General features: G+C 42.1%; 1 protein-coding gene and 1 long non-coding RNA gene across 3 annotated transcripts in view; one reads left to right on the plus strand and one right to left on the minus strand.

Annotated features, from left to right (window-relative positions):
* Nucleotides 1-11,481, minus strand: part of trim2b (tripartite motif containing 2b) — a 17,502-nt gene extending 6,021 nt beyond the window's left edge. Inside the window, exons 1-7 of one of the 2 annotated variants that reach the window (XM_008436126.2) lie at nt 11,273-11,481; nt 4,464-5,056; nt 2,226-2,374; nt 1,170-1,350; nt 804-1,063; nt 588-726; nt 191-364 (exon numbers count right to left, since the gene is read on the minus strand). In XM_008436126.2, the coding sequence (XP_008434348.1) occupies nt 191-364; nt 588-726; nt 804-1,063; nt 1,170-1,350; nt 2,226-2,374; nt 4,464-4,562 (1,002 nt within the window). In that variant the 5' untranslated portion in view covers nt 4,563-5,056; nt 11,273-11,481. Of the gene's footprint in view, nt 1-178; nt 365-587; nt 727-803; nt 1,064-1,169; nt 1,351-2,225; nt 2,375-4,463; nt 5,057-11,272 lie in introns of both variants that reach the window. The other variant, XM_008436125.2, reaches the window with a different exon arrangement.
* A 997-nt stretch (nt 11,482-12,478) lies between these two features.
* LOC103480928 (uncharacterized) overlaps nt 12,479-13,443 on the plus strand; it is a 3,517-nt gene continuing 2,552 nt past the window's right edge. The window contains exon 1 of the long non-coding RNA XR_536202.2: nt 12,479-13,392. This is a non-coding gene — a long non-coding RNA (uncharacterized LOC103480928). The remainder of the gene's footprint in view (nt 13,393-13,443) is intronic.

Raw genomic sequence — 13,443 nt, forward strand, 5'->3', positions numbered from 1 at the left:
GGATGGATGGATGGATGGATGGATGGATGGATGGATGGATGGATGGATGGATGGATGGATGGATGGATGGATGGATGGATGGATGGATGGATGGAATGTACATATAACTAAGCATAAGTTACAATGTTTCTATAAATCACTGATCCTATGTCAGATCACGCGGGTTAGGCCGACCCACCTCGACCTCTACCTCAGACGCCTTGGAGACGGTCAGCTTGAAGGGACTTCCTTTGATGTGCTGGTCATACAGACGGAGAGCCAGAGAGAAGTTGCCCTCTTTGGGCACCGTGTAGATGAACTCATATGTACCGTTCTTGTGGTCCAGTATCTCGCCATCAACAATGCTGCCGTCGGGGGTGAAAACCTGCATTAACACACGTTTTACTGAATTTTCTGAAACGTTCTCAAGAAAATAAAGTCATGCAGTTAATTTGTAGACTGATTTATCCCTTCGCAGTTGCTATAATTGTGTTACACCAGGAAATAAGAAGTATTATTTGATATATAGAGATGGACACATCTGCTGAAGTTCAAATAATTATTAGATTTTCCCTCTGTCTGTATTTTTTTAAAACGCTGAATCAAACCTCAGCTGATAAGATGGCATTGCCAGTCTTGCAGGCTCCCCCTGACTTGTCTCTTGTTACTATAGTAACTGAAGCAGGATGTCCCACAATGCACTGCTCCAAGCCGGTGCCCATGGCTTCGCTCTGACTTGCCACAGCGCTAAAGAAGAAAATCAGGATTAGAGCAGGGTATGCTACAGGATAATCAGCGTTTCGCTGTTCTGTTTGTCTCGTCACCTGGTTGTAACTATGGTCCCCAAGTTGTGAATGGACTTCCTCAGTCCGTCTGTCTCCATCACCAGGTCCAGCTGGTCGTTCTCCTCCGGCTGGCACGGCATTCTCAGAATAGCCAGCTCCTTCAGCCTCTCCTCCAGCTCATGCTCCACCTCCAGGGTCGCCACGCTCGCCTCCTCAGCCAGAGCTTCCTCCGTCTGGGTGCAGGTGGTCGTGATGTCCCCGTCTCCACGTGTGAGGTTGTCTATCTGGGCTTGGAGGACCTAAAGACAGGTGGATCATTCTTCAATACTTCCAAGTCTCTCTTCCTGCAAAGTCAGAGCCCTGTCCAAATGACTGGCAAATACTCTCTGTTACATCTGTCTGCACCTTTTGTTTGAGCCCATATGTGACTTCGAGCTCCATGAGAAGGACGCTCTTCCGAACATCCAGCTGCTTGTGCAGGTCCTCGAAGCTGGACTGGATGTCCTCTTCGATGGAAGCTCTCTGGTTGTTCAGCTGCTGGAGAATCTCCGAAACGAGGGACAGAGCATCTGAAATCTGGGGCAGCCTGCAGAGGAGAAGGGAAAAGGATAGTTTCATACTTAACTGTTCTTGTTTTTGTCCATTTCATGTTTTTCATTCTTAAACAAACTTAAATTGTGTGCCCTTCATGTGTTGTGTTTCCCCACATGGCCACCAGATGTCAGCGTTTTCCCATTTGCTGCTCAGTGGAGGCCAAAACCACCACGCTGTGTTTCAGTTTCCTGGGAAGTGGGAACTCAGAACTGGATTTTACATCAGATTCAAGGTAAAACAGTTGTAAATAAGAAGTTGGATTTCCAATATGGCGGCGTCCATAGACACTGTTTGCAGTAGCCCTTACAAACATCATTTTAATCTTTAATTTCCTCTAGCAAACATCATTTTAATTAGTTCAGCTCAGAGTTGCAGGCGATACATTTAACAATGATTTTAGACTCACTTTTACACGTGTGTCTTGTAAAATAAACATCTTCCGGCCACATCTTCCTACTATTGATGTGTGGAGCGGCCATATTGAATCATAAAGTCAGCCTTACAAGTCATAACTGAGGGAAGTTGGGGATGCTCCAGTTTCCCAGAGGGAAATCCCAGTTCGTGGGGCGTTCCAGTGGATTTTTCTGACTGGAAAGTCAGATTTGAGCTCTTATGAGTACAACTGGATCACAGCATCAGTCCTAAAGGGCCAGTATCCTGCATGTTTTAGTTCTTGTTACCAGCACCAGAGGCATGCTAACAACCAGGGAGAGAGCTGAAACATGCAAGATACCTCCTACTGGAGTTTGGTCACCCCTACTGTAGCTGTACCTCATTTATATTATTTCCTTTTCCTGTTTTAGATCTCAACAGAAATATTAGCATATAAATGTTCATGCATGGTCTTCGGGGTTTCTCTGCTGGTACCTGTTCTGGACCGCCCCGAGTCTCTCCTGCAGCCGGCTCCGGTGCTGCTCCAGGGCCTGGATGAGCGCCACCTTGGGGTGATCCTCATGGGCCGGTAAGCAGTCCTCACACAGGGCACACTCACAGGCCGAGCAGTACAGGTCAGCCACCTGCAGGCAGGTTATATGCAAACAAAATAAATTAAAAACAAACAAAGCAAAGGAAAAGTAGTAAAGTCTATTTGCACGTTCAAAGCAGTGGGTAGAAGTGTGAACTTATTTTTACACCCACCCCTGTCATGGAAAAAATCATTTTAGCAAGAGTCTGGATGAGAAGTAATAAGATATGTATTGAAACTTCACAAGGTGAGAACAGAAATACAGACTCAAAGGAGTCAGTCCGTCTGCTCTGACCAACATCTGACTTTCTTTTATAGGTTCTGGTCAGAGAAAAGCGACTTGATTGGACAATAGGTGTGAATCCCTGATTGTTGCATCAGGGATTCTGTGGAGCCCATTCAGATGGTCTGGCCATTTGTCTATTGTTAAGGATAGGAGGTTAATCTTTCATGCTAAAGAGAGCAGATAAGTTCTACGTTGGGGAAGAAACACTTAGATCGTCTCCAGGATCAGCGACGTCTCCTGATGGCGCCGTAGACGCCTGTAGGAGAGCAGCTTGGCCAATCTGATGATGAGATCATGCTGACACATGATCTCATTTTCAGACACAATCTAAAGCACAAAAGGGGTGAAGAGCACATTATTCCATTACAACCCCTCTTACATCTGTAGCATCCGCCAATAAAGGACTATTTATGTTGCCATTAGGATTAATATATGCATTCATTTTGTGTAATTGAACACATTATATCTATTTCACATATTTTATTATCAAGGTACACATATTATAAATCTCTGATGTAAATACTGTTGTATTTTTTGGTTTAATGTTCTTTTTTAATGTTGTTATTCTCTTCCTTTCATATTGTGTCTTTTTTAAATGTCCTGTTTGGTTCATGCTAGAGCAGGGATGGGCAACTCCAGGCCTCAGGGCCGAACTCCTGCAAGATGTGTCTCCACTTCAACACACCTGAGTCAAATAACGAGGTTAGCAGGACTCTGGAGAACCTGACCGCTCTGAGGAGGTGATTCAGCTGTTGGATTCAAGTGTGTTGGATCAGGGAGACATTAAGAGTTGTGGGACCTCGAGGACCAGGATTGCCCACCCCTGTTAGGAGTTGCACCAATTAGTCGACTAGTCGATTCTTTTCTCTGCAATGACTTTTTTCTGGGCCAGTCGACTAGTCGCAATCAGATGACAAAACAGATTTTTCCAAGGAAATGAAAGAAGATGGACTAGGTGAGCTCGTCAGAAAGCTCAAATTGTATAAAAATGTAAATAATTTAACAAAGAGAACCTGTAAATTACATTCGCTGGGCCCATCGTGCCTCTCTCGACCCGCTTCGCTCTCTCTGCCCCCTTACAGTCAGATTGCTGTCAAATAAACTAGTGCCGAAAAAAAATAAATAAATAAATAAACTACCGGAGTAATCTGCGACAACGCGTCATGATGTCAGGCATTTTTATCCCCCCAACTGATCAGCGTCACCCTCCGTATTGAAGTTTTTAACCTGGCAGCTTTAAGCTCTTATAAAAATGTGGTTTGACAACATCTGGAAACTAAGTCCAAGCTTCATCCGGAGGGTCTGATAGAGGCGACCTCTGCATGTCGGTTCAGAGCCGCTGCTGAGTCAGCAGAGCTTCCTGCTGCGCAGCAGGTGGTTTCGTTGAATTCAACTGTAACCAAACGGGATCCGTTCATAATACGTTTGGTTTGTGATGTTCCAAAAGCACCATGTGGTAATTTGACTCCTATACGAGTAACTATCCAGAGGTCATCAGCATGAGCCGATGTTTGGAAAAAAGCAAAAAAAAAAAAGTCAGACCCGGAACTTTTCTCCGCTGCTCACAAAGAATGATCTGTTTATTGCTCTTTTAATTCTGCATAATTAAAAGAGCAATTATGCAGTAAAAGCGGAAGAAGGGGAGGAGGGTGTCAATATTTGCCATGAAAATAGCTGATAAAGCCTCCAAGTAGTTGTGGAGGGTTTTTTGCGCTTACGTCATTGTGACGTCACCGCGACTAGTCGACATCGACTCCACTATTATCATGATGTAGTCGACCTTAAAAAAAATATGTAGTCGTTCCACCCCTAGTTCCTGCGTTGGTATCTGGTGTCGTCTTGAAGGAGCTCTCACCTTCCCTGCATGCTGCAGGCAGCTGTTCTTGCAGGGCGCAGCCTCCAGGACGGTGCACTCCTCACTGCTGCTATCTGGGGAGTGTTGGTGGGCCTCCATCTGCCCGCGGCAGCCTGCTGGGGGGGAACCTCCACACACGCCCCTCCCTCCGCGCCGCAGCCAGGGGAAGACGCTTCACGGTCAAGCTGAGGGCTTGTTGTTGCTTTGGTTTCTGACAGGTTCTCTATCCCGACTCTTTCTGTGTTTTACTCCATTGTACATTCAGGAGAAATTGGAGAAACACTCCAGTAGAAACTGTTGGCACATTCTGAACATAAAAAAGATCTGCACTGATCTTAGGTTTGATTGGTTTTAGTCAGTGATCCACATCAGCGTTACTCTTCTGTAGATCTGAGAGTCTTCTGTCCCACATTCCTGATTAAATATGGATTCCATGCATGTAAACCACTCTTCCAGCTCCAGATGGTTATTTGTCCAATGAAACACCAAAAAGAAGCAGGTGAGAAGCAGATTGTTTCCCTTCAGGAGTAATTTAACTATAATCAGTTCAGCTGATTTCATTTGAAGTGGACTGAGGATGAATCCACCGATTCCTGCAGGAGAAACATAGAAAACAACGACTGGAGTTAAAGATTTAGATGGAAAGACAGATAAACATGTAGAGAAATAATTAAAATCTTGACCACATGTTTCATTTGAACGGCAGACACGATCAGCGACACCAGCAGGCTGGCTCACACAGAGAAGGAATAATTTAGTCCTTTGTGTTTTTATCTGTTATCATGCTAACAGACAAAGGGTATAAAATACTACACACATTAAATTTATATTTTATTCAGTACTGCAGATAATCCCCAGACCCATTATCACCTCTAGGCCCCCTCTGCAGGCCTGAGCAGCTCTGAGGTTTCCATTAAATAACCTGAAACGCTCCTGTCTGCAGCTCCCCCAACTGGCCACCAGGTGGCAGTCTACTAATGCCTCAATCTTGATCCACTGACTATTTTGACGTGTATTTTTGCCTGTGTGGTTTGAAATTTACTTGTTTAATTTTGATGACTTGATCATTTAACAGTGAAGCACTGAAATCTTGCAATGTCTGAAAATCTGCCAGATATTCCAGCTGTCATCTTTTCATATGCTAATTAAGTAGGTGTTACAGAACAAAGCGATCAATAATCTGGCTGCCCTCCATTTCATATTTGTAGTTTTAGTCGTTTTGTGACTGACTTTAAAGCTTTCTGCCACATAGAGTATGTTGTACCATCCACGCTTTCACACAGCCAAACATTCATGTCCACCTTTAAAGTAGTTTTCCATATTTTTCTCATCATTTGTTGCCAGGTAAACTAGTTATGACTACGATTAGTAATCGATCACCTGGAGACTGATTGACCAAACGGGGATCACAACCTAAATACATGGACCAGGATGCTAAACAAAGGTTTCAGAAATGTACGCTTACAATAAACTATGTGAGATTTTTATAGTTATTTACAGTTTTAAATAAAGTGACAACGATGGTTTAAGTACACAGACGCAAAGTAGAAAGAAAAAAGGCCAAAATAAATAAATACTTTTGGTTATGAAATCTGAGCTTTAAGTTTGCAAAGGGGGAAACTGATGTGAAGTTTAATAAAAGTGACATCAGATAAGATCTGGGATTTTTGTCATGCATTATTTTTTAGCAAGCATTAATCCAGAGAGGTCTGAAAGGTTGTGCAGCTGTTTGCAGTGTCTCCTTGCATGCATTGGGTTCTCTCCAGGTACTCCGTCTTCTTCTCACTGTCCAAAATCATAACAGCGACGGTAATTCGCTAAGAGATAGACCTCAGCCTCCATGTGACCCTGAAGCAGAAGCAGGTGTGTATGATGGATGGCTGGATTATTCTCTCTATCTGTAGGATTTATTGATTTCAATCTGCTTCAATCACGGTTTCTCTCCTTCTGAATTGGCTCTACTAACTTACTGCTCACACAAAACCAATGAAGACACCTTTAAACCCCACAGCGACAGGACTTATTGCATGTATGCACTGAAGAAATGACAACAGAGCAAAGAATCAATTCTCAGACTGATGTACAGCTCCGTTATGGCGCGGCCCGCAGAGCAGGGAAAGCCTCTGCCACGGTACCATCCTCACAACGAACTTGTAAAGTCAAAAACTAATAAAGAGCTTTTAATGTAGGTCACCGAACCGACTTCAAAGTGATGGAAGAAGAGGAAAGGAGGGAGAAAGGTTGGGGTTTCCATGGCAACAGACTGCACAGAGGGAGTGGGGGTGTGGTGACACCAACCCACAAGACGAAATGGAACGAAAATGTGAAGCGGCGACGGGTTCTTTAATCCCCCTATATTTATCCTTCAGCATGTGAATGAGTTCACACTGACGCTGCAGAGCATTCTGGGTCGCCGGCTCCCCTCTTCATCAGCGACACACACATTGTGATGATGATGATGATGACGGTTAGGTGTGAACAAGAAATCTGTCTGGGCCTCAGCCAGGAGGAGATCAAACCTCTAATCAGAAAATATGTCTAAAATATGAATTTCAGCTGCAGGAAACAACTTTCATGAACCAGGTTTGGTTCCTTAGACGTGTCTGTTGATTGACTTTCTGCCAGCCAAGCAGTTTCTGCTCCAGAGTCTCTGTGAAAACACGAGGCCCGATGTTCTGGTGAATAATTCATACAGGGGAGGGGTTGCAGCTCTGCGTGATTTTGCTTGTAATCCAGTTCAAACGCCTCTGTCCCCTGAGATGTCCTGATCAGCCTCACCTCCTGCAGACAAACACACTGCTAATGTCTGAAACACACATCTGCTCAGCTCACACACACACACACACACACACACACACACACACATCATACAGCAGAAGATTCCTCTGAAGTCTTCCAGGATGCACACCCCCACATCTCCATTCACTGATGCTCTGATGTTACAATGCAGCAAAGGATTGTGGGACGCTCTCCAGCAGTGGGTTGTGTCTGGTGACGGTCTGTGGCTGTCACGGCTCTGCAGACAATTCAAGCCCTTCTTGTTTTGGGTTTTACAAAGGAGAAACTCAGAGGGATGTTTGAGAGGAGCTGATTGTTTCATGCTCCAGAAAATGTTGCTTCAGCTTTTCTATGAAATGATTTAAAGTTTTGAATCGAGACTCACCGGAACGGATTTCCAATCTGATACTCTGGTTTTTGGAGAATCTGTGTGACCTTACGTGTTTCAAGGTCGTGAATATAGGGATGGTATCCTGCATGCTTTGGTTGTGACAAGTTCTCATTTAAGCTAGTGTTCCCTTTCTGTCATCTTGAACCAGTTAGCCCATCCTCCTCTGACATTCCATCCATCCATTTTCTTTCACCCTTGTCCCTCAGTGGGGTCGGGAGGGGTGCTGGTGCCCATCTCCAGCTAACGTTCCGGGCGAGAGGCGGGGTCACCCTGGACAGGTCGCCAGTCTGTCGCAGGGCAACACAGAGACACACAACCATGCACACACACACACACTCACACCTAGGGACAATTTGGAGAGGCCAATTAACCTAACAGTCATGTTTTTGGACTGTGGGAGGAAACCGGAGTACCCGGAGAAAACCCACGCATGCACAGGGAGAACATGCAAACTCCATGCAGAAAGACCGGGCTGGGAATCGAACCCAGAACCTTCGTGCTGCAAGGCAACAGCTCTACCAACTGCGCCACTGTGCAGCCCCTCCTCTGACATTGACGGGTTATTTTGATCCTCATTCATCGCTCTTTGGGTGTTTTTACTTTGCAAACCTGAACTTTTTACACCAATAACTACGAGACAATCAAAGTCACTTCCATCTTAGTCCTTTCTGATGCTCAGTTTGAACTTCTGCTGGTTGTCCTTTCTGCTTCTAGGTACCTGGAGGTTTTGAGTTGTTGCAACAGGATTTGCTGATTTTCTAACAGGTGGTGTACCTAATAACATAGCTGGTACTTTTGTATCTGATTTTGCATTTTCAGCCATTATTTGGACTTTTCTTTGCTGCACAGACTGGCTCACTTTCTTCCTGAAACAACTGCTTTGCTGCTGTCATCTATTGTCTCTACTTTATATGGGGTACAGCTATAAATATGGCTGTCATTCTTTGACTAAAAGCAATCAGACACACCATTTAAAGACTGCGAAACCTACTGGACCGATGCAAACTGAGGAGGCTCAACAAAAGGCTCACCAATGTGGCAGCAGAAAGATAGTGGTGTAATCTGTTGGTGTGGCCTCACAGCAGCTGACTCTTACTGATAAAACTCATGAAAACACAATCAGATGGAGGTTTTCAGGTCAGCGCTGCGACATGCACACATGGATACGGCACTGGAGAAGCAGTCTGTCCTGAGAGCTTTTGTTTATTAGTGACACAGAAAAAGATAAGATAGATTTCAAGTGTCCACACAAGCATAAAATCATAATCCTCTCTGTTCTGCAGCCAGACATGATTCCAGATGCTCTTAGCGTACAACAGTGAGGCAGAGCAAACATTAAATACTCCAAAATATTTATGAAAACAGCTGACCTCTGATATCTATTCACATATAAGGGAAGTTCATATTCTTGGTACTAAATTGTGGCTGAGTTTTACTTTAAATGAGAGTTTAAAAGGTCAACGTTTAACTCAGAATGAGACATATTGCGCCTCTTTATCATGATGGCATCGTCTCCTACTAGAAGCACGAAAACTCAGAGACTTTCAAACGTTTGGTACCAAACGTCTTGGATTAGAGCTGATTTCAGACTTTAGTTTAACAAATCAGTTCCACAGGTTTGTGTTTCAGGTCAGCGTTTGATTTCTAAACATAAAGACCATCCACGTCCGTGGTACGATGTGTGTTTAATTCGCTACATTAAAGCAGGCACTGACATTTCCGCTAAATGGTTTCACCTGCATGCTGGCTTGATTATCACATAAATCTCACCACATCAGCAACAGGCCAAAGGACAAGACCTTCTCTTGGGAGAAAAGGTCGCTTCTCTTCAATTAAATGTCCAGAAATGATTGAGCAAATTTCTGCAATGAGATATAAATGGGGACTGAAACAGAGCCCTGAGGGACCCCACAGAACAAGCACTTTTACAAGTAAAAGAGAAAATACTTTTTCCTTCTGAAGCAAGTAACATTTTAACATCCAGTTTTTGAAAATGGGTTAATCTCTGTTTAATTTCAGGGTTTTGTTTTGTTTTTTGCAGCGATCCAGTTCATTCATGACTGAATGAGCTTCGTCTGACGAACCAGAACTCACTCAGTTAATTGAAAAACTGCTTATTTCTGTCTGGATCAGCAGACGAGGCTCCATCACCTGATTGCAAAGCTCAACAAAAACTAATTTCAGGGAAACCTGCTGGTGGAAAGTCCATAAATCAACAAAAAGAAAACACAACACACACACACACACACACACACACACACTCGGTTCATCAGATCCGTCTCCTCTGACGTTCCCACGGGATGTTCGCTTCCACTTTCTGTTTTTCTGTGTTGTAATCACTCATTCATCACGTACTGGTCCCACACTACTCTTCCTCTTCTCCCTTTTGGGAATGAAATCGATAAGAAGCTTCAGTTTTGCTGCTGTGAGTGTTGAAGGTATAAAGTATCCCAGCATCTCTGCAGTGTTTGTAGGATTTCCAGGTGTGGGATTCAGAAAGAGGTTATGCACAGAATAATCTAGTTATGTGGCAATTGACTGTATGCTTTCATAGTGGCTTAACTAATAACTTTGTTTTTTATTGATAATCTTTTGTAGCTGTTTTGAAGATCTGGAAGAATCCTGAAATCTGACACTTCAAATTGAAAGCCAATCTGTAACATTTATTTTAAAAATCCACATGATAAAAAGAAAAAATATGTTTATATGTTTTTAAAGTTGCTTTGTCTCATTTGTTGCCATTTTTGAGTCTTTTAGTTATATTTTGAGCTGTTTCATTGCTGTGTTTCTCATGTTTTATCTCTTTCTAGTTGATTTGATTCTATTTCTACTTCAAGTTCCCTTTTTGCTTGTTCTTTTCTTCTTATAACAACTTTTTATTCAGAGTTTCTGGTTCAACTGTTCTGTCATTTTAACATTTATTCATTAGCTGCTTTTTAGGAATCAATCTGAGTCAGTTTATGAAGCTTTTGTGCTGTTTTATCGACTTTATTTTGAATTGATTTGTCTTCTGCATCTCTTCCAAATTACAGTTATTGTTGAATTTATGATACGTCATATTTTCCCCTTTATGTTGATGTTTGTATATTTTTTGTGATATTTTCAGCCGTGTTTTTCTATTTGCGCTCATTTCCTCTCACTCAGCTGGATTTTGCAGCTTTAAACATCTTTTTTTTTGCAGAATCTGTCGATCGGTTGCATCTGATCACTGATCCATCTGAATCCTGCAGGAGCTGCATGTTCCTATAAACAGAATATGTCGCTGTGATGAGACCTCAGTTTCACTTCAGAGAAGTGACGTACCTTCTGTTTCTGTTAGCAGACAGGATGCTAGCGTGTGCATGCAGGCCTGACAGCACACACCGAACACTCACTCACACACACACACACACACACACACTTATGTATCCACAGATAGCTGATCAGTTTGCGCTGCATTCAGTCGGTCCATCCTCATTTCCTCCATCCCTGCTCCCATCCTGCAGTCCTTTCTGCATCATCCCCCTCTCTGAGGCATGCTACAGCTGCTGCTGTCACCCCCAAACATTCCTCCACCCATCGATCACTCATCCATCCATCCACCCCTCCATCCATTCCTCCATCCATCCTTCTGTCGTCAGGAAATGCATCCAGCTCTCACCCTGTTTTCCAGGCCATCAGTGGGAGCGTCTGTTTTCCAGCCTGAAGCCATCGCGTCATGATACCGTCTTGTTTGCTGCCTCTTCTCTCCTCTCCTCTCCTCCTGGTCTGTGTGTGTGTATGTGTGTGTAAGAGGGGGAGGATATCATCGTCACGGCAACACCAGCAGCTTGCAGCAGCAACAGCCGCCACCGAGGAGGAGGAGGGATGGAGGCTGTGGGGGTTAAATAATCTGCACTTTGAGCATCCAATCAGGAGCAAGATAGAGGGAAAAGGAGAGAGGGGATTGGTCCATATGTCCACATACTCTCTCTCTCAATGACACTCTATTCATTTTAGTGTCTCTTGACCTGAAATAGTCACAAGGTTTTTCTTTCTTTCTTTTTTTTTTGCAGATATAGATGGTAGCTATGTATAGCAAGAACATTATATAATATTATATCATAATAAAAAAAACTGAAAACAGTAGTAAAACTAAATGTTTTAAAGTACCAATAGTAATAAAACAAGACGTAAAATCTAAGAAATCCAAGCAGGAGAGGATAAAAATACAATAATTAATTTAAAGAATGAACATTTTAAAGGACATCAGATTTTCAGATTGATTAAAAACATAAATACTTTGGTGTACAATAGCTGCTGGAAACATTTTTAGATAATGAAAAAGTATTTCAGTGTCTGAAAATGCATTTAACAGAAAAATCAGCTTTTTACCATTATCAGTCCAATTTTAACTTAGACTAACGTTCACAAAACATAAGAAAAACTATTAAAGAAACTAAAATGTAAAATATAAAAGCATATGTATTTGAAAATATATAAACTATTTTGCTTACGATATGTATTAATATAAACAATCGATTTAACCTGAAAACCCTTGGATAAAACTCTGGAACTTTTCTAAATATTTTTGTTTTTTGTTAAAAAATAAGAAAGAAAGAAAGAAAGAAAGAAAGAAAGAAAGAAAGAAAGAAAGAAAGAAAGAAAGAAAGAAAGAAAGAAAGAAAGAAAGAAAGAAAGAAAGNAAAGAAAGAAAGAAAGAAAGAAAGAAAGAAAGAAAGAAAGAAAGAAAGAAAGAAAGAAAGAAAGAAAGAAAGAAAGAAAGAAAGAAAGAAAGAAAAGAAGAGAAAAGAAAATAAAAGAAAAGAAAAGAAAAGAAGAGAAAAGATCTAAACAGTATATTGCGGCAATAGATTTTGTCCCACTTCACCTCCCGTCCGGCAGGCGGCGCCCGTCCGCCATGACGTATTTAAGCAGCGACGGAACGTTGCCTCGGTCATTTAACTACAGCCGGGCGAGAGGAGAAGGTAACTCTGTCTTTACTGCTGATTTTTTGTTTATCTCATAGATTAAAATGTATAATTTAATATCAGTCTGTTTAAATGTGCTACAATTAATCGTCATCTGATAATGTGTAGACGAGATGACGAGTTTATTTGGTGGATGGAGTTAGATTGTTCCACGCTCATTTCTGTCGCGAACTTTAACTTCCACGTTGTGACGCATCACGAGCTCATTTCATGATACTTTCTGATGAAGTTGCGTTTAACTCTTTGCGTTTTACCGATAAACTTACAGAAGTTTTCTATAAAATGATGTATTTGTAGCTTTTCCGTGTTTCTGTGGCTTCAACCTGTATAATCTGTAAGAGCTGTAGATTTTGTTGCTGTCCAGCTATGGACCAAACAAAACATTTCTAGATTATTACAGTAGTAGATTAATTTACTGAACATGTGTAGTAGAATGAAGTATGTTCATTATGAATTCACTATTTTAGTAAAATAACATGATTTATAATTTTTTTGTGGCTAAATTTAACATCTTTAATGAAACATTGTAGCGAAACCCTATAAAATTAGAAAACTCTCTTAATGAGCAGGAAACTAAGCCAACTTGTGGCTCAAACATCATATTATGTTACCTTTATTTTATTACATTAATTAGGAGAATGTATATTGATGTGTAGCTCTGAATAACTTTATTTCTCCTCTTTTTTTGCAGGATTGATGTGTTGAACCAGCAGCGGCTCAGACCAGGTTAGTCTCCTCCATGTGATCCTGGCTACATTCACTTCCTGCGCTGTGATGACGCATTTCCTGCCATTCGTAGTTTCCACCAGAGGTCTTAAGGACCGAAGATGGCTTAAATCTTCCTTGGATGTCTGAGCGAATT

Source organism: Poecilia reticulata, linkage group LG18 (assembly GCF_000633615.1).
Source record: "Poecilia reticulata strain Guanapo linkage group LG18, Guppy_female_1.0+MT, whole genome shotgun sequence".
Classification (NCBI taxonomy): domain Eukaryota; kingdom Metazoa; phylum Chordata; class Actinopteri; order Cyprinodontiformes; family Poeciliidae; genus Poecilia; species Poecilia reticulata.